General features: G+C 59.3%; 8 protein-coding genes across 8 annotated transcripts; 4 read left to right on the top strand and 4 right to left on the bottom strand.

The window, feature by feature from the left end:
- Nucleotides 1-67: 67 nt before the first annotated feature.
- On the bottom strand, nucleotides 68-2,549 carry GGTG_02759 (hypothetical protein). The gene is made up of 3 exons (XM_009220536.1): nucleotides 1,798-2,549; nucleotides 812-1,630; nucleotides 68-735 (listed from the first exon to the last, which is right to left on the bottom strand). The coding sequence occupies exons 1-3, from the start codon at nucleotides 1,843-1,845 to the stop codon at nucleotides 394-396; spliced, it is 1,209 nt and encodes a 402-aa protein (XP_009218800.1). The 5' UTR covers nucleotides 1,846-2,549; the 3' UTR covers nucleotides 68-393.
- GGTG_02758 (hypothetical protein) lies at nucleotides 2,476-4,916 on the bottom strand. The gene is made up of 4 exons (XM_009220535.1): nucleotides 4,415-4,916; nucleotides 3,882-4,173; nucleotides 3,555-3,794; nucleotides 2,476-3,471 (listed from the first exon to the last, which is right to left on the bottom strand). Exons 1-4 carry the CDS (start codon nucleotides 4,624-4,626, stop codon nucleotides 3,067-3,069), a joined length of 1,149 nt encoding a protein of 382 aa, XP_009218799.1. The 5' UTR covers nucleotides 4,627-4,916; the 3' UTR covers nucleotides 2,476-3,066.
- A 1,718-nt stretch (nucleotides 4,917-6,634) lies between these two features.
- GGTG_02757 (nitric oxide synthase) lies at nucleotides 6,635-9,905 on the top strand. Its single transcript, XM_009220534.1, has 2 exons — nucleotides 6,635-7,647; nucleotides 7,723-9,905. Exons 1-2 carry the CDS (start codon nucleotides 7,435-7,437, stop codon nucleotides 9,628-9,630), a joined length of 2,121 nt encoding a protein of 706 aa, XP_009218798.1. The 5' UTR covers nucleotides 6,635-7,434; the 3' UTR covers nucleotides 9,631-9,905.
- On the bottom strand, nucleotides 9,799-14,227 carry GGTG_02756 (hypothetical protein). The gene is made up of 3 exons (XM_009220533.1): nucleotides 13,651-14,227; nucleotides 13,387-13,514; nucleotides 9,799-13,311 (listed from the first exon to the last, which is right to left on the bottom strand). The coding sequence occupies exons 1-3, from the start codon at nucleotides 13,773-13,775 to the stop codon at nucleotides 10,727-10,729; spliced, it is 2,838 nt and encodes a 945-aa protein (XP_009218797.1). The 5' UTR covers nucleotides 13,776-14,227; the 3' UTR covers nucleotides 9,799-10,726.
- Nucleotides 14,228-14,671: 444 nt separating this feature from the next.
- GGTG_02755 (hypothetical protein) lies at nucleotides 14,672-14,923 on the top strand (the record flags this gene model as incomplete). Its single annotated transcript, XM_009220532.1, has 1 exon — nucleotides 14,672-14,923. The coding sequence occupies one exon, from the start codon at nucleotides 14,672-14,674 to the stop codon at nucleotides 14,921-14,923; it is 252 nt and encodes an 83-aa protein (XP_009218796.1).
- A 303-nt stretch (nucleotides 14,924-15,226) lies between these two features.
- Nucleotides 15,227-15,942, top strand: GGTG_02754 (hypothetical protein; the record flags this gene model as incomplete). Its single annotated transcript, XM_009220531.1, has 2 exons — nucleotides 15,227-15,330; nucleotides 15,509-15,942. The coding sequence occupies 2 exons, from the start codon at nucleotides 15,227-15,229 to the stop codon at nucleotides 15,816-15,818; spliced, it is 414 nt and encodes a 137-aa protein (XP_009218795.1). The 3' UTR covers nucleotides 15,819-15,942.
- A 3,381-nt stretch (nucleotides 15,943-19,323) lies between these two features.
- Nucleotides 19,324-23,353, top strand: GGTG_02752 (hypothetical protein). Its single transcript, XM_009220529.1, has 2 exons — nucleotides 19,324-20,174; nucleotides 20,250-23,353. Exons 1-2 carry the CDS (start codon nucleotides 20,102-20,104, stop codon nucleotides 22,853-22,855), a joined length of 2,679 nt encoding a protein of 892 aa, XP_009218793.1. The 5' UTR covers nucleotides 19,324-20,101; the 3' UTR covers nucleotides 22,856-23,353.
- GGTG_02753 (hypothetical protein) lies at nucleotides 19,405-19,886 on the bottom strand (the record flags this gene model as incomplete). Its single annotated transcript, XM_009220530.1, has 3 exons — nucleotides 19,405-19,434; nucleotides 19,589-19,655; nucleotides 19,801-19,886. 3 exons carry the CDS (start codon nucleotides 19,884-19,886, stop codon nucleotides 19,405-19,407), a joined length of 183 nt encoding a protein of 60 aa, XP_009218794.1.
- Nucleotides 23,354-23,378: the final 25 nt, after the last annotated feature.

The following is a 23,378-nucleotide window of genomic DNA, read 5'->3' as shown; positions in this document are numbered from 1 at the left end:
GGGCCAGGGTGCTTGAGCACGTGCCAACATGGAGAATGTGCTCCTTTCCATAGCCAGACGATACAGGAAAGCATTTGGTAACAACGTAGACTTCAAAACAACCTCACAGCCAACAAAATAAAAGTCAAACATTCAAAAAGTCGATAGTTCCGCTAAAATGGAAAAAGTACAATGTATATACTCTATACACAGCACAAGCCAACACCGCCGCAACCAAGTATCCTTTTCATGTCCTGTCGCTCGTGATATTCAAGTTGATGTATGCCAAGAGGCGGAGAAGCAACCGGCGCCGTCGTAAAAACGTAGAGCAGAGAAAGGAAAACCGAGTATGCACAAAATCACCAGACAAACCGCCCAACGGACCGCCTCGCTTGTAACAAGCCGCCCCCTCGCTCACCAATCATCCCACTCATCCTTCTTGGCGGCCGGCTTTGATGTGGCACCGGTCGCGGGCCCGGTGCTGGCGCTACCGCCCTTGCTCATGGCGGCAGTTCCGATGGCACTGCTCTTCTTGGGCTGCTGCTGCTGCTGCTGCTGCTCTGGAATGTCGGAAAAGTCGTCCCAAAAGTCCTTGCGGCTGTCGTCGATGGGCACTTGGCGGTACTGGCTCCTATCCGGTCCGCCCTCGACGAACTGGTTGAACCTGTCCTGGGCGCTCCTGGCACCGACCTGTGCCACCTTGCCGACGGTGCCCGCCGTCGCGCGTGCCTGTGCTGCGAAATCCGACTCGGCGATCTGTAACAACGCAAGACGCGAGTTAGTGATGGACGCCCAGGGATTGAGAAAGCAAGCAGGGTGCCATGAAACATACCTGCTTCGCCGTGGGCTGGATGTAGGTGCTGTTGACCGTGGTGGCCGTCTTGGTCACCGTGGACGCGAACCAGCCGAAGCCCTTGGTCAGGGCGGCGACCGGGTTGCTCTGCACCTCGTTCATGGACGGAAGGGAGGAGCCGCCGCCGTTACTGCTCTGGGGCATGGGCGTGTTGCCGAACCCCGCGTACTTGCCGCCCTGGCTCGGCGGCAGGGCTTCGGAGCGCGAGGCGTTGTCCGCCCCGAGCTTGGCAAAGTATTTGTCGTCCACCCGCGTCTTGTTCCCGACCCCGCCGCCGCCGCCGCCGCCACCGGCACCGCTAGGACTTGCGGACCTGCTGACGTCGTCCCTGTAGCCGCCGCCCCTGTCCGCGGTCCCGCTCAGCGGCGCGCTCGACGCCGCCGCCGCGGCGCTGCCGCCCTTGCCGGCGGCGGCCGTCTTCTTCTCACCGGGCACGTACTCCCTCCCCTCGACCGACGCGCTCAGGCGCTCCTTGTACTCCTCGCCGGCCTCGCCGCTGTAGCGCTCCGCGATGGTGGCGTCGTCCCACGAGATGCCCCTGAGCTCCGTGTCCGGGTGCTTCTCGAAGAAGTCGCGCCAGCGCGCGTTGCCGCCGAGCCGCATGCGCTCAATCTCGGCCGCCTTGAAGGCGTCCATCGAGATGGACCGCACGAACGAGATATGCACGCCCAGGCCCCGGTGCACGCCCGCGCACGAGAGGCAGATGAAGACGCCGAACTTGGGCGACGCCCACTGGGGGGACGGCGCCCCGCAGTCGCAGCAGATGCTGTTGTTGGACTCTTTTTGGATGGCGAGGAGCTGTCGGTTGTTCGTCGAGAAGCCGGCCGGCGCGAAGTCGGTGCATAGGTTCGCTCACAGTCAGCCTCGTGGCATGAAAATTATCCCCCCAGATTCCCTTCCCTTGAACATCTTTGTTTGCAGCAACACGTTCGTTGGCACTCCGGTATAGGAATGGAATTGCTCACCTTGGACCGAGTCTCAGGGTCGACCTCCCACATGCCTTTGGAGGCCATCTTGGCCAGATGTCGCAGGTCGTGCGTCTATCTGTCCTCGCCGCCTTTGGAGGTTTGGATTCGGGGTGGCGGTGGACAGGTTGGGGCGTCGGGGTCTGTTTTCCTCGCAGGCCAGCGCTAGCTTGCGGTCTTCTGCAGCGTCTTAGTTCGTCCGTCTTCGTTTGTTTCCTCTGCGGGTTCCCGACTTCGATTGGTGAAGCTGGCCTCGCTGGAGGAGTGCGCTGTGCTTTCCCCGTACCTGGAAATAGCCAGCGTGGGAACCACTCAAGGGACTGACTAGCCTGTGTCAGACGGAGACGTGGGCGCAGCGAATTTAGTGTTTCTAATACGTACTAAGTATTTTTTAGGGGTTCCATGGGGAACGTGCGGTCTGGATCTTTGGCGGGTTGACCGTGCCAGCGGCGCCAGTCAGGGGTTGATGTGGGGCAAAAAGCTACGCCGCAGCCTCCTGTAGTTTTCCCGCTCTGCCTCCGTTGGCGACCTACGGCCAAGCCTCCCTGTTCGTTGGTGTCTGATATCTTTCGTACTGTAACCCTTCTTTCGAGTAATACAACGTCAGGTACTCGACACCGTTGAGAGCACCTTGAACCTATCGTTCGCGTTCACTCAGATTCGGTTCCGTCGAGCAGCCAGGCGAGCTTCTCTCGCTTAACAGTCAGCTCCGATGCAGTGTTTGACAGCCATATTGGGTTGGAATCTTGGCCATGGCAACATGCTAAATTCACCACCCTCGATAAGCTGCGCTGACGGTACGGCGAGTCCTACTCAGGATATGCCTTCCCTTGGTCTTTCCACCCGCACATCCATACTATACACCGCGGGGAGTTCCAAGAGAAAATTAGAGCAAAGAGCAAGGATGGGCAAAAATACGTGATGCCTCAAGAAAAAGAGGTTATTAGGATATGGAGCCAAAGCAAAAGAAGGGTCCCTGAGGTCTAAATGTCGTATCGTGAAAATGAACCGTAAATAGACGCCAGTAACCTTTTTTTTGTCACCCCAAAGTCACCCTCCCATCCCAAAAGTCTCCGTAAAGAAAAGAGTCATCAAGCGTCGTGTCGATTCAATGAAAGAAGCTCCAGTGTAGCCAAATAATACAGCGGGCACAAGAGGCTCTGTTCGGGTTGAGATGACACGAGGTCGCTGACGGGCGCCAGCAAGTGGCCATCAAAGTCGTTTCGTAAACCGTGTGCGTAGTCGTAGCGATCCTTTATTAGGGCTAGATTAGGCCGCGGCCGGAGTGGCGGCAGCGGCAGCAGGGGCATCGGCCGGAGCGGCGGCAGCCTCGGCCTCGGCAGCAGCGGGGGCAGCAGCCTCATCGGGCTTGGTCTCGGTGGCGGTGCCGTTGGTCTCACCGGCAGCCGGGGTCTCAGCAGCAACATCATCGTCGGTCTTGTCGGGGCTGTCGATGGCGACCTTGACGGCAATCTCGCGGTTATCGATCTGCTTGCCGTTCATCTCGGCAACAGCCTTCAGCTGCAGCTCCTCCGATGCCAAGGTGACAAAACCGAAACCACGGCCCTTGCGCGGCTCGTTGCGAGCCTGGAGCTTCTTGATCATGAAACGAGGAATGGGGCGCAGAGCAATCTTCGCAGAAGAGGGCTCGTACGCAGCGAAGACCTCCTTAAGCTGTGACAGGGAGATGACAAGTTAGCGTCTGGCCCCGACACACCGTATAGACGACTAGTAGGTGTGGTTTGGGGTTGTCTTACGCGGGCCTCAGTCATGTCGTAGGGCAGGTTGGCGACCATGACCTTATTCTTGGACGGGATGCCGTCGGCCGGAGGGCCACGCTCACGACGCTCACGCGGCTGGCGGGGCTCCTTCTTGCCGGCCTTGTCCTCCTTGTCGCCCTCAGCGGCCTTGTTAGTGATATCACCCAGAGGCTTGTCGGAATCGGCAGCCGCGGCCTCCGTAGCGGAGGCATCTGCGGCACCATCCTCCTTGTCATCCTACAGAGCGCGAACGTGTGAGCAAGAGTCCTAGTCCTCTCAGGGTGGCCATGACGCAAAAGCAAAAGTTCTAGTTGCATAGCTTACCTCGGAGCGTCCAGCACGTCCGGCACCGCCACGGCCGCGGCTAGCGCGACCACGGCCACGGGTAGACCGGGTGCGACGGGTACCCTCAGCGCCCTCACCGTTGGCGCCCTCCTCCTTTGGCTGACTCGGCTCGGGCTTGCGAGCGAGCTGAACCGAGACCTTGCGCTCGAGGATCTCCTGGCCCGACAGCTCAGCGATGGCACGCTCAGCCTCGTTGGGGGTCGAGAGGTCGACGAAAGCGTAGCCGACGGGGCGGTCGGTGCGCGGGTTCTTCGGAATTGAGATGCGTTCACTGTCAAGGCTGTTAGCTGGTCACGTTCGAGTCACAGCATCTTGGGGGTGTGGATGCGGGTGTGGGTGTGGGGCATCTGGCTTGACTCGATCCACCACAGCACACCACGTCTCGAGATGACAGTTCACCAAGAGAGTCGAGGTCAAGCGGGCTGATAGAGATCTGAAGGTAGGTGTAGTGGTGCAGGAAGGAAAAAAAACCCCCGAGGTCTGGTGGCAAAGCGGCAGCAGGGAAAACTCACACAAGGTAGCCCTTGAAGAACTCCTTCAACTTCCCCTCGCTTGTGGCGTAGGCGAGGTTGCCGATGTAGAGTCGGCGGCCCTCGACAGCGCTGGCATGGTTGTCATCGTTGGCCTTGGTGTCGGCCTTGCCAGAGATGCTAGTATCGGCCAGAGCAGTGGTGACTTCGCTGACGGCAGCGTCAACGGGAACGTTCTCGACGGGAGCAGACATTTTGAACGGTTGGTAGGTTGCTTTCTTGCGAACTGGCACAGAAAGGCGGCGTGGGAACCGTGGGGCGTTGGGTGTCAAAACTTGGGTGTCGACGTTGTGCTTGGGTTCAAAAGTTGAACTCTGGGAACAATGCGGGGGGAAGTTTTAAGGGTAGCTTCGTGCCCTAGGTACGGGGGAGGTATTGACGGCGGGTGCAAGGTTTGCTTTCGCTGATCTTGAGGTGTTTGTGATGGAAGATGAGGAAAGAAAGGAGAAAAGGAGGAGTGGCACGAAGCAGCGCGCGAGCTGATGAGATCAAATATTTTTTCTTTGCGCCAGGCCCTGCCTGCCCAGAAAGTTCGGGGAATTAAGCGAAAAAGGGAGGGAAACAGTGGGTGTGAATGCCAGGTGGGTGGGTCCCTAGGGAGGCGGTACATGTGCCCCAAGTCGTTGCGCACGATGAGATGGCGGCACAGGGACCAGCGAATTGGCCGCCAAGAGGTACTGATCACGATCCCCGGCTCCACTCGTCTCCTTTTCCAGGCAAGGCCTGTCACCCAAAGACCGAATTTTTCGCCATTCCCCTTCTTTTTCTTTGCCTCTTTGGACGCAACCGTCTGTGCCAGCTTCTGTTTTGAGTGCAGGTGGCGGCCTTCTTTCATCTGACGAGTCACCCGGCGCGACAGGCAGGCACCATCCCAAGATGGTATTGTAGCCTCGTATTGATGCAAACAACCACGTGAAGCCTGTATGAGGCTCTTTTGACCCAGCCTTCCCACCGCATTCAGTGCATCTTAAGCATTGGTTGCAGCAGATAGCAGATGGCGCTGTTGGCATTTGCGCCCTGCCGAGGTGCTGTGAGAGGAGGCCGACTGTAACAAAGAACCCCTTGTTCGGGGTGACTGAATAGCAACGTATGAGATATCAAAGCGTTTGGGGCCATCTCTGAGGCCACGCAGCAACTGCTGCAGACAACTAAACGGGGGCATGTTTCACAACCCAACCTAGTCCAGCAGAAACGTTCCTACCTTCTAGCTAGTGTGTATCTCCTGGATCTACGGGAGGAACGAAGGAGGAAGGTCTCGAGTTTTCTGCAGGCACGGGAGGAAAGACGGAAAGCACCACCCGAGGGCGCTCGAGAGTTGTCATTGTGTGCTGGGAGCCACCTGCCCGAACCAGCGCAGCCCAACTGGAGCGAAAGAGTCGTGATGGAGCGGTCTAGGACATGCCAGGTGTTCGATGCGGTTCGCGACTTCCATCCTGGCGGAGAATGTGGGGGTGTATGGGGACGGAAGCCGCCTGTGGTGCCCGGCCCCGTCGGTTCCCTTGTCAGGGTGCTGTCAAAGCCTCGAGCAGACATGCGGTCAATGCTGGCGCCGTATCACATCAACCCAACCCATCACGCGCAACCTGGTCGATGGAGCAGACCCCTACCGGCGCACTGGCGGTGACAGGCGCAGGCGGTCACGGCAGGCCTCGCACGGGCAGAAAGCCAACCGGTTACGTTCACACATTCACTAGTCGGTGCCCTGTCAACCCGCCTGGGACCCCTAAAAGTCCTAGACTCAAAAGCCCCGGCGTCGGGCGACGGAGATAGCAGCGCCCAAGCACGGGCGGATCGCAACGTCTTTTGCTAGACTCCGATCCAGGTACTCTGTGAAGCCCCAGAAATCGGCAGGCCCTGATGGCACTGACGGGAGGTCGTCTGCCGGAGCGTAGAAGCAGGGGCCCAGGCCTAACCCGCAGATGACTGGTGGCGGAAGTGAGAGACTAACCTTGTTGGGACGCTGCAGTGGAACTACCACGTCTTCTAGATCTTCTGTCCTTCTATCCTTCTTCCGCTCTGCTCTGCGTGTATGCCCTCTGCCCAGGCATTCCATCAGGGTTTCCATGTGCGATATCGATGCAATCACCAACCTGGTTGGGTAACCGATACAACCGATAGCAAACTCAGACGCGCACGGTCATTCAATCCCAGCCTTCAGGGACCACCCTTGTGACACTTTGGTCGAAATGACGCCTGTTGAGTTTGCGATATTAGCCAATCTCCTGCACGACAATTTATGCAGGTTGAGCAGGCTGAGATTATCCCAGATGACATTTTATGCAACATGTGCCATTTGTTTGTTTGTTCTCCTGGCTCCTTTCAAAGTGCTTATTTTTATCAGGCATGACATGAACTAAGCTTCACAGGGATTCCTCAACTTACATGCACACATACAATATTATACGGCATTGGTCAAGTCTGCCCCTGACTGGATCGCTCAGTGACTGTCACTCGGGGTTGCTCTTGTTTGCTGACATCATGTCTTTAGACTACGGCCGTGCGGAAATCTCTTTGCACCGACATCGGCAGTAGCCGCCGCTGCTCCTTGCCCTCGTCCGGCTTTGGTGCAGATGCGCAATTAAGGTGTAGCGTATTATGGCAATCACCGATCGATCCTGTCGGCCTCCTTGTTAGCGGATTGAGCCGTAGCGGGTGTTGGTGCAGTGGGCGATGCTCAGCCTTGAAATTTTCCCATCAACTATCGCGAATAGCGGGGTACTACTGAATCCTCAAGCCTGACATCACCTGCAGCCCTTGACAAGGGCAGCCTCCAAGCGACTCGAAAGAAATACATGCAGTACAGCATCTTGACCTACAACCAGAGCATCTCATTTTGTCTCACCTTCTCTCATCCTGTGGCATCGCCTACAACCGTAAGTCCGAGTTTGTACTCCTAGACCTGGTCAGGTAGAGAGTATCTGGCGCAGTGGGCCAGCTCGACAGGCCTGGCTCGTGGTGAAGCACAGAGTACCCCAGACCCTGAATTTTGGCAGGTCCTTGCGATGGACACCGACCGTGTTGTACTGTCGCCAAAGGCCGTGGCATCCCCCGGCGCCGGCGAGGATGGCCCGGACCAGGTCTTGTCCCGTCGGAGTGCCCTTATTCTTTACGGCTCCGAAACCGGGAACGCCCAGGATATCGCCGAGGACCTGGGCCGCACACTGGAGCGGTTGCGGTTCCGAACCTCTGTTGTCGAGATGGATGATGTCGGGCCGGCAAGTATTCCATGACAAAACCGCCCAGGTCCCCATGACGGCTGTTGACTGACATTCACATGTTTCACGCCTCAGAAAGAGCTGCTCCAGCACTGTCTAGTCATCTTTGCCGTGTCAACCACAGGTCAGGGGGACATGCCGCAGAACGCCTCGAAGTTCTGGCGGAGTCTACTCAGGCGAAAGCTCCCGCCTTCATGCCTAAGCAGGCTAGCATATACTTGCTTCGGGTTGGGTGACAGCTCCTATCCGAAGTACAACTGGGCCGCAAGGAAGCTATGTAAAAGGCTGGGTCAGCTGGGCGCCCTTGAGGTCTTTACTTCAGGAGAGGGGGATGAAAGACACGACGACGGGATTGACACCGTCTACCTCCCTTGGAAGGGGAACCTGCGGTCTTGGATTTTGGCCAACCACCCGCTACCAGGGGATATACAGCCGATTCCTGACCAAGAGCCCCAAACGCCGCGCTTCACATTGCTCATCGACGAGAGCGCTCCAAAGGCACCGGCCTCCGACCCGATCCATCAGCAATATGATAAGGATAAGGCACAACCCTCGGAGGCACCATCGGCCGCATTACTTCTCCCGATACGAGGCGGCATCACGGCGACCCTCCGGAGCAATGAGCGGGTGACGCCCGCGGACCACTGGCAGGACGTGCGCCTGCTCCGCCTCGACCTCGAGACCTCGCCCGCGGAGCCCCTGCGGCCGGGCGCGACTATGACCATCTACCCCAAGAACCAGCTCTCCGACGTCGACGCCCTCATTGAGCGCATGCGGTGGCAGGACCAAGCAGACCGCCCGCTCCGCTTCCCCAACGGCGCCGCCTCCCTCCCCAAGGGGCTCGCGTGGTGCGCGACGACGGCGGCGACGACAGCGATAACGCTGCGCGACCTGCTCACACACGGCCTCGACATCACGGCCGTTCCGCGCCGCGGCTTCCTCGAGAGGTTGTCGTTCCTGGCCTCGGAGCCGGACCAGGCCGAACGCCTACGCGAGCTGGCCGACCCGGCGGCCGCGCACGAGTTCTACGACTACACGGCGCGCCCGCGCCGCACCATCCTCGAGATCTTGCGCGACTTCCCCTCGGCCCTCGTCCCCGCGTTCTCGGCTGCTGACGTCTTCCCCGTCATCAGGGGCCGCGAGTTCAGCATCGCCAACGGCGGCAGCTCCCTGAACCCTTCCCTTTCCGGAGAAGCGGCGGCAGCAACAACAGCCCCCTTGCGCGTCGAGATCCTGGTCGCCATGGTCGAGTACCGCACCATCATCCGCAAGCCGCGCGTGGGCCTGTGCTCGCGCTACCTCGGCGGCCTGCAGCCGGGGACCCGCATCACCGTCACCCTCAAGCAGGGCTCGGGCATGCTAGGGACGGCAGCAGCCCCATCATCACCTTCCAACAAGGCCACCAGCCGCCCCGTCGTGGCCGTCGCGACGGGCACGGGCGTCGCGCCCATCCGCATGCTACTGCACCACATGCGCTCCGCCGCGTCCCCGCCCGCCGAGGCGCTCCTCTTCTTCGGCTGCCGCAGCCGCCGCGCCGACTACTACTTTGCCGACGAGTGGCGCGCCGCCTCGAACGGCGGCGCACTGACCGTCGTGCCCGCCTTCTCGCGCGACCCGGACGCCGCGCTTGAGGACGCCGCCGCGCGCACCGCGGCCCAGGACGAGCCCGTCCTCGCGACTGCCGCCACCGCCACCGCCACGACGGATTATGACGTCGAGGCGGCGGCGGCTCGCTTGCTGCTCCGCCGCCAAGACGCCGGCAGCAACTACGTGCAGCACCACATACGTCGCCACGCGACAAAGGTGGCGGACCTGGTGACGCGCGGCGCCGTCGTCTGCATCTGCGGCAGCGCCGGCGCCATGCCGAGGGCCGTCCGGCTGGCGCTCGAGGACACCCTGGTGGCCGCCGGCGTCTGCGCCGGCCCCGCCGAGGCGGCCGAGCATCTCGCCACCAAGGTAGACGTCTGGCAGGAGACGTGGTGATCTCCCGTGCGAGCCGAGCACCATCTCTCTCCCTGTGTGTGCGTGTGTGTGCGCGTGCGTGCATGGATTGTCCTGAATGCCAAGCATCATGCTTCTTAACCTGGGTACATGCTATTTTTTTTTGCCATGTTTCGCGTTTCAGCACATATATGGGCGCACTTTCATGTACTTTGTGATGTTTCTTTCTTTATTTTACTTGGGACTTCCATAATAGACTAGAAACCGTTTTATTTCCAATACGCATCAAGTGCCAACACCTCCCCAGTTTAGCCTTGCTCCCCCACCTGTGCCTAGCTGCCTAGCTGACTAGCATGACAATGCCGTAGATCGGACAACCTCCTTTCCTATCCGTGGCGTCCCTGACCTTGGATTTTTGGAGAATAGCCATGCTCCCCGTGTATCTCGTAAAGTCTTGGTATACTTCTCAGAAGGGCCATGAGAGGCCAATACCGAAAAAAAACAAAAAAAAAACACACGACATAGTGGAAAATTCCAAAGAAAAACGAGAAAAATGAAAGGAAATTTCGGGCGCCGCCAGATGAGGTGGTTCGCAAGCCCAAGCCAAAGGCTCAGCCAATAAAAAAGAAACGATTGCAGAGGTATTTCGACCTTTGACGCCCCAGCACCAAGTGGCTGACATAAATGAAAGAGTAGACAGCAAAACCAGAACCGACAGGTTGGTTGTATATGTAGGAGAGAGAAAAGAAAACCAAAGGGCTGCTTTCTGCAGTCACCGCTTTTCCGGTGGTTCGAGTGATGCCGGGTGGAAGCCGTGGGTGCAAGCAAGGGCTGCTTGGACAAACACTCGGCTTCTCAGGCGTCGTGATTAAAATGTTGCAACGCCCGCGTCCCAAAGCATATATCTTGTAAGATCGGGGGCGTTCTAAATATGCCCAAGACGAAAATGTAATCGAGAAAAGAGTTCAAATGAGTGAAAGAAGAAGTGAAATGGTTGTTGGTATTGGGAAGTAGCTCGGGGTATTTCCGCAGATGCATGTAATCCTAGTCATGAAAAGGTTGATAGTGGTAAGGATGGAAGGAGGAAGGTGACACAGACAACGCCTCATGGTATTTGGGACACGCCTGCTCTCCGTTGTCACCTCTTATCCTCCTCCCAGCTGTATCGCTTATCTGGAACCTGAGGAACGTGGACTAGCTCGGCCGCAGGGTCGAAGCGCTCAAAACTGCTGGGGCTCGTCGGGGTGCCGGCAATGCGAAGGCTCTGTTGCCGCGTGAACTCGACTTGTTTCCATTCCTCCTCCTGCTCCTCGACCGTAAAATTACTCCCTAGAGTGTCGGCCGATCCTCGCCTGACCCCTGGAGTTGGGGGTGCTGTAAGCCCGGGGTCTATCCTGAGATTGAATCGAGGATCGCCAGCAGAGCGTGGCGGTGATGCGGTGTGTAATCCTGGCGAAGAGGACGGCACAGAAGCAGCTGATCGCGGGGGTATCCGCAGATGCCGAGCGTCGGCGGGATCCTCTGGTATCGGACTTGCCGTGACCTTGCGCCCCTCGGGCCCAATCAGTTGTGGAACTAGTGGTTGCTGGCGCCGGGTCTTGGGCGGGTTTTGTAACGGCAGGCGAATATTTTCTGGCAGCGGACCAAGGCATACAATCTCCTGGTGGTCTATGGGGCTGTGCTGGAATGTCGGGGACTGGGAGCCGTCCGAAACGGAAGAGCCTCTGCCGCCACTTTGGCGGGAAGAGGAGGATATCGATCTACCAACAGCGGTATCTTCGGCATCCTTTCGGGCTTGTTTGTAGAAGGAGGGGTCCGTGGGACTCGAGGTTAGGCTTCGGTTAGCGTTGCTCTTCGAGCGGCCGAATAAGCCTGGAGGGTACTGGGGTGCCAAGGTCATGGGCGATGGAAGGCCTGCCATTTTGATAGCAAGCCAATCAGGATCGCGGGGCGAGACGGGAGATGGCAACGACGGCAACGAGTTGCTGTTGTTGCCGTCCGAGGGGAACGATATGGGCGACGAGCCCTCACCAGTCTCAGGACGGTAGTGCGCCACGGTGCTGACGTCCTGTGATTTGCCCTGCTCTTCTGCAGCGCCGTCCAACGAGCGAGGCGGGCCAGTGTACAGAGGCAGCTGGCCCTGAAGTTGCCTGTGCAGCTTCCTTCGCTCTAGCTCATACTCGCTCACGTTCTGTTGCGAGCCTTCGGTGCCCAGCTCTGTCGCCTCGTCGCTTGAGTGGATCTCATTGGCAGCAAGCTCGACGGGGGCCACAGGCGCGGGCATCTCGTACCGCTCGTGAGAGGCGTCTGCCCCAACCTCGGCGGGCTGCGGTGGACCGCCATCAACACCACCTGTCGTCTCAGCCATCCTGGTCCTCCTCCTCCCCTGCAGGATGGCAAACATCCTGGCAACCGGGCTCAGCGGCGTGTCGGCCTTCATTGCAGACTCGGTGTCCTTGAGTTCGTCCATCGGGCTATCCGGGGGCAAGACCATCTCTTTGACGGCCTGTCTCCTTCTCCGCCTGCGACGGCAGTACCATAAAGCGAAGGCACAGATAGCAGAAACAAGGATAACGGACACGACAATGCCCGCCGTCTGCCCGGCGTCCAATCCCGGCCCTCCGGATTTGGGCAAGCCAACAAACTGCGGGTACTCGCTGTTGGGGGACCTCGCAATGCTTTCGACCGAGTAGTTGGTGGCCGCGTCGATCGGGAAGCGTGCCTGATAGACAGAGAAGACCTCCTCGTCGTACTTTGTGACTAGGTAGGCCTCCTGCATGAAGACACGGCCAAGCACAATCTCGTTGACGTTTTTGGCGCGGCGCAGGGGGAAATACGGGATCGAAGGGTCCGTGATGGCCATCCTTTTCCTATAGGGGAACCGGAGCAGCTGGGCGAACGCGGCGCTGGACAGGGTGACGTTGACCACACCCCGAGTCTCGAGCGGCTTGCCGAAGTCGTCGGTGTTGTCCCAGCCGGATAGGCTGAAGGTGAAGCTGAAAGGCTTGGCCTTTAGGAACGAGTTGTACTGGTCGATGGTGCGGTAGGTGTACACACCCAGTGTATCGTTGTAGACGAGGTCGAGGGCGGACGCGAAACGGTCACAGACCATCTGGGGAAGGGTGAGATAGGGCAGCGACGTATCGATGATGACCATCAACGAGTCGCTCATGGTGACAAGAGAACTGCTGGAGCCGTTCCACGCCGAAGGCGTGCTGGTACCGTCGGCAGCCTGCACGGTGATACCTCGCAGGCGGGCCTGAGGCAGTCGTGTATCAGGGTGGAGGCGAAACTCGGTCTTGTGGCTCACGAATCGAAGTGGGTCGTAGCCGCCGAGTATCAAAGAGCCTGGGCAGCTGGGCTCGGCGTGAAAGAAACCGGCAGTGTAGCCATAGCTGTGACTGGGGATGGTGCCATAGGTCTCGGCCAGCTGCGAAATGAAGGGGTTGACGACCTTGTTGTTGAACTTTCCCTGGGTCACTCCAAGGCCCAGGAAGCCCTGGTAGTAGTCCATGCTCTCAATGCTAGCGATGAGAGCGCCGTTGGCGTCGTTGGTGATGCCGGTCAAGCTGTTGTGCACAGCAACCGTGTCGAGGCCATAGGCCCCGTTGCTATCGTTCCACCCGGTGTTCGTCAGGCCAAGAGCCCATGTGCCAATAGACGTGCAGCTCTTGGAAGACCGTTGGTCATAGACGCCGCCACGGTCAGTGATGCATTGTTGAACTACAGTGACTGGTCAGCCTTCGCCGTCTAGTATCAATATACAAAGAGGTCAGTGATGAAAAAGTCAAAACCCACCACCTTGGCAGATGTTCTTCGACACGGCCCATATCTCCGAGAGTGCAGTGTTCGGGAGGAGCTGGACGGTGACGGCAGGGCCGCCCACAGCCAGCTCGAAGGTCGACCAAGTGCCATCGACGCCGAGCCTATACGCATATGGAGACAAAAGTGGTTAGTGGTATGCGACAAACAACTGGGTGCCTGGATCTCGAAGCCGTATCGTCGGACACCCGTAGGTACCCGGGGACACAGACAGCCAGGCAAGGAGGCGAGGGGCTGTACCATTTCGAAGAGGGCTGCAACCAGAGGCCGTCGGTCACGGCAGCAGCGTTTGCTGGAGCGAGGAGCGGCAGCAGCAGGACAAGAACATCACCAAGGCTCGCGGACGACCCGGGGGACAGGCGCATCTTGAAACCCGGGGCTCTCGTGCTTCACAAGAGGGATCGTGCGGTCGTCCGCGGTCACAGGGACACAGCACCGAGAGCGGTCACGGCATGAAGCGTGATGCTGTGCAGGTCCATGGGCCGAGGGGTTTCGCGAGCGAGGTTCCTCCAGGCCGGTGCCGGTGGCGTTTCCCTTTTTGCGCAAGAGAAAAAAAAAGCCAGAATCGAGTTCTCCCCCCCTCCCCCGATATCCCAGCTCCAGTCTGGTCGCAGTTCGTTTTCGTTTTCGTTTCTCGTTTGCTCTGCTGGAAAGAGCTATAGTCGCCGCGTGGCCGCGCAATTGGGCACGAAGGTGGTTTGCATGCTCGGTCGTTGTCGTTTCCCCTCGTTTCGTCTCTCCTCCGCCCACCCCTTTGATAGTCGTCACGGCGTGCGTACGGTGCGAGTTGTGTGGTCTGCCTTTTTTTTTTTTGTCTCCCTTCCCCCTTTTTTTCCCTCTTGTCGTTCAGTTTCGGCTCTCCCCTCCCCGGAAGTCTGGCTCGAGATGGTGGAAAGCAAAAAAGCAGAATGGCAGAAGGTTATTAGGAACCGCCGAGTCGGATCGTGCGTGGTGGGGACTAAGTAGGAAACGCTCGAGCCAGGGAAAAAGACAGGCAGGAAATCAAAGGGATTAGGTTGCGCCGCGGTTGGGGTGGCAGCGGCCAGAACAAGATGGGCTTGGGTCGCGCAGGGGGGTTGGAGGTCGTGGCATTGGAAGTGCATGGCAGGCATGGGGTGGACTGAACCGGACAGGCTGCAGCGAGAGATTTGCAGAAGGGCCCCCCGGCAGGCCAGAGTTCAAATCAAGTGGCAGAAGCGGTACCGGGGGGGGGAGGCGTCTGGGGCAGCCAGCCGACTCGACCTGGCCCATGAACTGAGCGATGAGGAGCTTGGCTGCGGCCCCGCCGAGCGTGCGGGTCAGGGATGCATCCAATGTGGTGCAGCAGCTGTCGAGTGACCCGCTGGCCAGGAAGGTGCAGCGCGGCGTGCCTGCCCGCGACCGATGGAGCCTGTTTGTGTTTGCGCTCTGGGCCTGTGCCCCATCAATCTCAACCATCATCCCTCGAATCGAACGGCTGCAGCCCACACCCGACAACCTTGAATCCCATCCAAAGAGGCACCCGAACTACTAGTAGCAGCCCATGCACGGGCCAGAATGGCTTCCTGACCCTGACGGGCAAAACAACCGCCGCACGACACACCCGGGCACGGACGCCAGGAAACGCCAGGCCAAGAGGCGAAGGGAGGGAGGAGGTGGCCAATGATGCTACCAGACTCGATCTAAATTACTCGACCACTCGAGGCAGGGTGGGATTACTCGGGGTACCCAGGGAGGCAATGGGGTTGCCGCAGATGCCCACCTGTCTGCTTTGTTTCGTTTCGACAAGCGGACAGGCCACTTTGGGTGCCACGCTGCAATATATTAGTGACAGGCCATGCCGTGGTGCATTTGCTTCGCCCGCGAGATGAGGGTGGCCATGTGCAATATGCCAGCAGCGATCGAGCAGGCTGGGGCATTGAGGTTAGGCGATATGCTAGAGTATGTACATTACAAATGCTGCCGGGCTAATTACCGACCTGGACGTCTTTCCGTGCGTCTCTCCGCCCGTGCTTGCTTTTTTCTTTCTTCTGCAGGAATCCCCTCCGCACTCACTCGCACTCCATGACCCTGGTCGCTGGCTAATCAGTCCGGGACGCCTTCGGCGGTGGTTGAGCAGCGATCGGCCATTTATTAGTTCGTTTAGCAACAGTCGTCCAAGCGCCCGGATTGGTCGCGTTTCCGCACGCTTGCAAACCTCGGCGCCATCCGACGCTTCCGTTGCCGGGTCTCGTCCCATTACTCGGTGTGTGTTTTTTTTTCGTCTCATCTGTTTTGTCCCGAATTATAGTTGGGGACACGTCAATTTCGTGTGGGCTCTTTTTTGTTGTTGCCATGTGCAGGCCTCAACCAAGCAAGGTGGTACTGAACGCAACCCAGGGCCACCTCGAGAGTCCTTCGCTGCGTGGTGCCATGTTTTAGCGGACTGAGCGCCAGACCCAAGCTGGAAAACTGGCGGTGCTTGTCAGACCGCTTGTGAGCTGTACCCCAGCAGAGACGCGCGGATAGTGGCCAGTGCCCCGAAAGGGTGTCGCAATGTGAGCGGAGCCAGCGGAGTCACCTATTGCGCAAAACCAGCCTTCTTGCCGGCCTTATTCCCTGGCGCGAGGCTTGGTTTGTGCGCGGGCCGCCTGCCACTGCCCTTTAACATATCGCTGCTAGCTGTTTTACCTCTTCCAAGGTCCTCCATGCTGTGTTGTGTCTAGATATAGCAAATAAGTAGCGTTCGGAAGGCCGTGGCATGAGATTTGAAATTCACCTCACATTGCCCTCTTGCCCGCTTAGGAGTACAATATCCGCTCACTCCGGGCCTGCGTACCGATACCGAAGTCTGGTAGTACAACGTTGCAGGTACGCGCATTGCTGTGGCATGCTGGGCATGGAGGGGGTCATGGGTCACGGCGGTTGGATCCGTGTACGATGAACCAGGCAGACAGTCGGCATTTACCCTTCCCGCATGGGAGGCACCACGTATTGTGGCGGCAGAAATCATCGCCACTAAACTCCTCGCGAGCCGTGACTGGCCGGGCGGTGTCGGGAGGGTGGGCTGGGGTCAATGATGGTGGGATGGCCTCGCTTGCCCTTGAGGGCAGCCCGTCCCCGCCCCCGTCAGCTCTCGGGCCACACAGGAACGGGTGGCATGTCTCAGACGGCGGCGGAGAGAAGGCGGCAGATGTAATCTATCCGACCAGTTTGGAGAAAAAGATGGAATCTGGATAAAGTCGGTGGGGGCGGCGACATTTTGCCGATGTAATCAATATCGCACCCCAAACCCGACCGTTCCGGGAGATGTCGGCCAGGTCAGGCGATACGGGATGAGGTCTACCTGTCTTGTTCGTCATCGTGTTCTTGTATCTCTCCCAGACTTGGTATGTCGGCCGGTGATGTGTTTGTTTCTGTCGATCCAGCCTCTGACCTTTTGTATTGAGCAATTGACCGAAATGAAGACCCAAGGCAGGTCTCTTCTTGTCACCCTACTTGCTCATTCACCAGAGTCGCCTATCGACAAATTTCTACTGGCTCGGGCCAAACCCCACCTCGGTCCCGGGACTGAGCTAGACGGGGATGGCGGAAAAGGAGTGAAACCTGGTGGACAAGCCTGCCGAGCGAGGGGTGTGTCACCATGTGGGAGCGGCCTCCTGGTTTGGAAGGTCCAAGTGGATGGGGGATGTCGTTTGGCCACGTGCAGGTGGGGAGCACCGCCAGACTGGCTGTGGTGGAGTGACTGGGTCCAGCTGAGCTCCATTCGTCTCGACTTGTTCAGACGAGAATTTCTCACCAAGAGAGGCCCTGGGCAGGGTGAGAGGTACCTACAGAGTTGCCCAGGTTGGTAGGCACCCTGCTCCTGCTGATCGATCCCTCGGATTGAAAAAGAGACAAATGTCAGGGAACGCACTTGAGGACAAGGGAGCTGTGTAGTCCCGGTCTGGGCCATTCTGGCGCACATACGAATCTCACCGGATCTGCTAGCTTTGTTTTCAGACACGACTCGAATATAAGCTGGGCGTTGGCCGGTGTAGACCCTCATAATACTATCGTCTTTGCGATTCCAGAGCACAGATGCCTCCCAGCAGACAGGCATGACAGAGGCATGAAAATCCCAGCCTGTTTGAGGATTTCGGATCGAGGTGAGGTCGCATTCTGGATGGAGTGGCCGTCATCCCTCCTGCCCGCCCCGACCTTCCCGTCGTCCCATTTACCCTTCCCTCCCCTCCCCCAGAATGGCAAGTCACTCGCACAGGCTACCCAATTCGTGGGGTTCTCGCTTCGAACGCGCGGTGCGATTGGCCGACATGGTCAACCATACTGTCGATCCTCCTGGCAGTCGGTCGAAGCAGGCACCTTGGCCAGTTGGACATTTGTTAGCATTGAATTGCGCAGAGGCCGGAACCCACCCCTTTCCCACGGACCCACGAGACGGCAAATGAATGAGGGCTGGGACGGTAGAGGATGCGTCAAGGTCAATTCGGGCTGCCATGGTGATCTCCACGTGTCGTACCACCTATCTCCAAGCATTGAGCTTATCATACACAGTAAAGGGATCTCAGTGCTGACTTGCGCGGGAGTGGAGGGGCACAGCGACACGCAGCAGTCGGGCTTGGGTCGCATGAATTTGGACCAGATTTCAATGTTCTTCTCCGGTCGCTTGGCCTCAGGCTCAGCCCCAACGATGGGCCCCCTGTGCGGATGTTCCCTTTGGCCGTGCTGACCCTACTGGCCTTGCCACACTCGATTTGACAAAACATGGAGAGCGCGATTGATTTGATCCAGGAACCAAGGGGCTGCTCAATGCCGACACGCGGTGGAAGCCACCCCCTGTTTTTGGTCGTGCACCCTCTCTGTTGGATCCCTGCTTGTGCCAATGGAATTGGCCAGCAAGCGAGGGGAAAGTAGGTGTCGTGATGATGCTGGCGAATAGGCGGGGGGAATCGATGTTCTGCCGGCAAGCGTGCTTGCGTGCGTTGGGTTGGATGCAGCTTCAGCTCCGAGGGGAGGGTGGAGAGGGTGGAGGATGGAGGGGCAGTATCGAGGCCTCTCGCCTGACCTAGCCGCCTCTCAAGAACACACTCGAGAACACGAGTGGCGATCCGACAAACCACGGCTGCAGCTGCGTGCGAATGGGAGGAGGCTCGAACCAAGCACGGCCAGACAAGCAAGGAGGGCGCCGCCGGCCAGATGCAAATCATGTGTGGCCACGCAGTGCCACGCAATCCAGCCTCTAATGTACTAGCACTGTGTAATCGCGGCGCATCAAGCCCCTAGAGTCCTCTCCTTTGATGGCCCAGGGGGACAAGCACGCAAGGCAAAGGCTTGCGACCGACAAAGCAAACCCCAGCCTCTGCTCCCCCGGCCTCCCACCCTTTACAGCCCGGTCCAGCCACCATGCGGTCTGGACAGTTGCGCTAGCGGTCTGGTTCCATGGGTGGGCGACGGAGCCGATGCCTTTGTGCCCTTGGCTGGGGCTGATTTTCTGATTTTCCCGTCTGCAACCCCCGCCCGAGGTCACATCGCCTAGACCGGACATGGATAAGCAAGGTTTGTGTGTGGAGAAGGAGAAGGGAAGCCCACAGCCTCGCTCGTGTTGCTCGCCCCAGAGGAAAACAGGCTTGATTTACTGACCAGCAGTGTCGACGGGCTCACCCACAGTATGCATGTCAGTCGGCACGAGCACGACATGTGTGCGGCGGCCTTCTCAGCCCTCAAAAGACGTTGAGTAGCATCCTCGGGATGTGACCAGCAAACGGGGCATTTGGCGATCGGTGAGTCGATGGCATGGACGGGGCTCGGGATGTAATGTCCCAGTCGGTCAAGCGGTCCCAGCAGGGCCAGTAATACCCCTGCCAGGCTGGACACCTGGCTGGGTGGTGGGGTCTCGGGTGTGTGCTTGACTGGGCTTGACTGGGCCCTGGAGTGGACGGAATGAGATTTGATATCGCCATTTTCCTTGCTCGCCTAACCAAGCTCATCGACCTGTTGGGGCTCGCTTCCGCCCATCGCGCGCTAGCTCCGGTTCCTTCATCGCTTCGACTTTCTGTCCCTGACAGCCTGCATCGAGCCCAGCGCCCTGTCAGACGGCGCCACCTGGGGCTAGCCCAGACGCCCAGATGCCCAGTCTGCTGCCAGAGCCAAGCAGCTTGCTTTTTTTGCCTCGTCGGAAATTTCCCGCCCGGCAGCCACACTCTCAGCAGCACCCACATACACCCCTGGCCTTCAGGTTGTCCCAATCCTCAGGCCGGGTCGAGTCGGGGCCCCAGTGCCGGATAGGCCTAGACTGCGTGCGTCCCCCTCTGCAATATTAGCCAGCCCTCGCTCCGCATGTTGAATGTCACTGTCGCTCTTTCACCCCACACGTGCCGCCCGTCCACTCGCTCCGTCTGTCCCTCCCGGTACATCGGCCTCGCTCGCCCATACACCAAGCAGCACCTACTCGCTAATCCCTCCTCTGAGCAGCAGCCGGTGGTGTCGGTCTGCCTTCCTTTCTTGGCCACGTCTGTCATCTTTCTGTCGGCCAAACCGTGAATGGAGGCTTCGCCTTAGGTCCGGCGAACGAAGCCTCAGAAGAGAGTATCTGAGGGTCCACTCCTTTCATCTTTTTTCTCTCTCCCTACCTTTAATCTCTCTCGTTTATCACTTGGAGAAGTCAAAGGTCCGCGAGAAGTCACAAGGTCACATAGCGGCCCTCCCCAGACTTTGGGGAGAGAGGTAGGGAACCATGGTTGCGGCACGGGTGGCGCTACTTTCCCTAGCAGCTCTGTCGAGCTGCATGTTCGGGGCCTTTCATGGAGGTTAGTGAAGAGTATCCCCTGGCGTTGTGACCTAGACCTTGATCTTTGTCGTCTAACATTCGTGTCGACATCTAGCTCCCCGAGTTGGACGGTTAGAAAGGCGGCTCGCCTCGGCAGACGGCACCCTGCCGAGCAATGGGTCGACATCAGGCAGCACATTGTCGTCCGCGTCCACGTCGTCAGCACTAGACACGGTGACAACAGTGACACAATCAACAGATAGCAGTAGCACGAGCGCAGGCACAGGCACGAGCAGCATAGCCACCAGCAGCACGGGCACATCACCGACGTCTGACGACCAGCCCTGCCTGACTTGCTCAACCTCGTCCATCTCAGCAGCCCCGGCGACATCGCCACCACCACCGCCGCCGCCGCCTCCGTCAACTACCCCATCACTGTCTGAAGCTGGCTCTGGCACGCCTCTGTCCCACGGCACAAGCTCCAGCACACCGGTGCCCGAGACAAGCTCCAGCGCATCTGTGTCTGATACGAGCTCTAGCTCATCAGTACCCGAGACAAACACCAGCAGTTCTGTACCCGGGGCAAGCAGCGCAACTGAAACGCATTATGATGGAAAGGCTCCTGCGGCTTCGGGAGCTGGTGCCGCGGTGCCTGCGGCTCCTGCTCCCAACCCTAGGAAGGGCCCGCCTGTGATCCCGACCAGGGCGGCGGATGCGTCGCTCAAAATTACATCGACATCGATGGACTTTGGTCGGCCTCCCCCTGCCGAGTCGACTTCTACGTCGACATCTACGTCGACTCCTACATCGACTTCTACATCGACTTCCATCTCCGTGCCCGTGCCCATGCCCACTGCCCCAACGCCCAGGAAAGGCCCGCCTGCCATCCCGACCAGGGTGGCGGATGTGGGAGATAAGTTGACTATAACGTCAGTCGACTTCGATCGACCGTCTCCTGCCCAGCCGACCGACATAGCGTGGCCGCCCACGGATGACCGATATCCCGCGTCCAAAATGCCCCCGGAAGTCTTCGCTGGCTGGTCGTCGACCCGCGGCCAGGTGGATTTTGACTGGGGCAGAGTGACGTCGGGCGTGGACAACATAGACAACATCAACACGTGGAGCCAGGTGACCTGGACTGGGAGTTGGTTCACCGTCTCGGGCGGGCAGACACGCAGCGCCTGCCAGGCCTCGGACCTGCTCAAGCCGTCGACTGTCTACTCCATCACGCACACGGCGACCATCACCTGGACGGGCAACCCCAAAGACTATACGCCGCCGTATCCCCCCATCGTCACACCCGCGCCCTGCACCAGGATCGATACGGATCAGCACGAAGGGCCCCAGCGCCTGACCCTATCTCGCTGCACCTCGACCGGTCCTCTGGACATATACAAGACGTGCCAGCTCACCACCGTCTACGATGTCTCGGAAAAGCCAAAGCTCACCTCCGACTACCAGCCCATTGCCACGAACCTTCCCCCAGTCACCTTCATCACCACCGACAAGAACCCTGCCGTGGTCTTCCCCCACATCGAGACCCCTGACTACGGCTCTGGTGCCAGCACCCGTTTCAACGTCAAGAATCCCGGCGGCTCCGAGCAGACGCCGGGCGCCGTCGCCAATAATGACAACCCAAACCCTACCGGCGGCAGTGGTGGTGATGGAAAAGGCGCTCGCCCGCTCGGCCCTCCTGTCACCGTCTCTGTGCGTCCAGGCGTCGTGGTCATCAACGACCAGACCTTCACCGACAGCCCCGTCATGCGCACCCAGATTGTCCGGGTCGGCGGCGAAGTCTTCACCATCGAGCCCACCCGCGTCGTCGGCGCCGGCGCAACGGTCGTCCGGCCGGGAACCGGTGCCGGTGCCGGCGCTGCGCCCCCTGCCACCTTCCCCGCGCAGACGGCCACGATCGGCGGCGTTCCCGTCATTGTCAGCGGGCGCGTGGTCGTGGTCGAAGGCACCACCTTTTCGCTCGACGGCCAGGCCACCACCAAGAGCGTTGGCGACCGCATCGTGTCCATCGGCCCGGGAGGCATCGCCGTCGCCACGGGCCCTTCGGACCCCGCCCCCGCGCGCCTGACGCCCGCCCCCGCGTCGGCAAACCCGCAGCAGACCGAGGTGGTGGTCGTGGGCGGCCAGCTCGTCACGGCCATCGGCCAGTCGGTCGTCGTCATCCGCTCCACCACCATCACGTACGGGCCTGCCGCGCCGGCCACCACCGTCGACATCAACGGCGAGCCCGTGGTCGTGGGCCCGGCCGGCGTCACCATGGGCGGCACCGTCCTGGGTGGGCCCCGCGCCCGGCCTGGCGAGACGCAGTACGAGATCGTTGGCGGCGCCACCCTCACCCAGCTGGCGCCTAGCCTGGTCGTCATCCGCGGCACCACGTACACGGTCGGCCCCGGCGCCGCCTCCACCACCGTCGTCGTCGGCGGCGAGACCGTCACCATCGGCCCCTCGGGCGTCGCCGTCTCGTCCCTGTCCTTCTACTACCCACTCGGCCTCGGCTCCGCCACCACCATCACGCCCGGCGCCACCGCCGCTGCCGCCACCGCAGGCCCTACCGACGGGGGCAAGGACTCCGGCGGCGGGAACGGCGGCGAAGGCGGTGGGGACCGCAAGGAGGAGGACGCGGCGGCTGGTCTCAGGCCAGCCGGCCTCGCCATCAACCTCGTGGTGTCTGCCGTCGCCGTCGGCATCACTCTCTGGTGGATATAGCCGGCTTCGCACCATGAAATTTACATTTCCAAGTTTCATACTGCATGTCTCATGTGTCTAGATTCTTATCGGGAATGGATCGCACATGGATACTTTTTTTTGAACTTCGTTTTTTTTTTTGTTTCTTTATCATCTAGGTATATTCACCTGGTGAATCGAAAGGCGTCCAAAGGAGCGACGGCAAAGCATTGCAACATAAATGTCTGTTTGGATTGAGCGCGGATTTTGCCGCGTGATGGGAGGAGAAACTTGGGGCGAAGCTGTATGTATCAACAACGCTGCCCGCAGGTGGAAGGGAAAGGGGGGGCTGGTTGGATATTTGTACGAGACATGGGGAAAATACCCGCAAGGCGAGCAGAGACGAGATAATGTGTCAATACCCAAGCGTTTCGAATGCATCCACAAGCTTTGCTCATATTCTCTGCGGGCGACGGAAGCCGATCATCGGTTTTGGGCTACTAGCCCGTATCTAGGCGCTTTCTTTTTCGCTTCGTCTTCGGAGTGGATGGTGCCCAAGCCGCGA

Source organism: Gaeumannomyces tritici (assembly GCF_000145635.1).
Source record: "Gaeumannomyces tritici R3-111a-1 unplaced genomic scaffold supercont2.2, whole genome shotgun sequence".
Taxonomy (NCBI): Eukaryota; Fungi; Ascomycota; class Sordariomycetes; order Magnaporthales; family Magnaporthaceae; genus Gaeumannomyces; species Gaeumannomyces tritici.
Note: the sequence above shows the minus strand (reverse complement) of the source record. Positions and strands in the feature narration are given on the sequence as shown.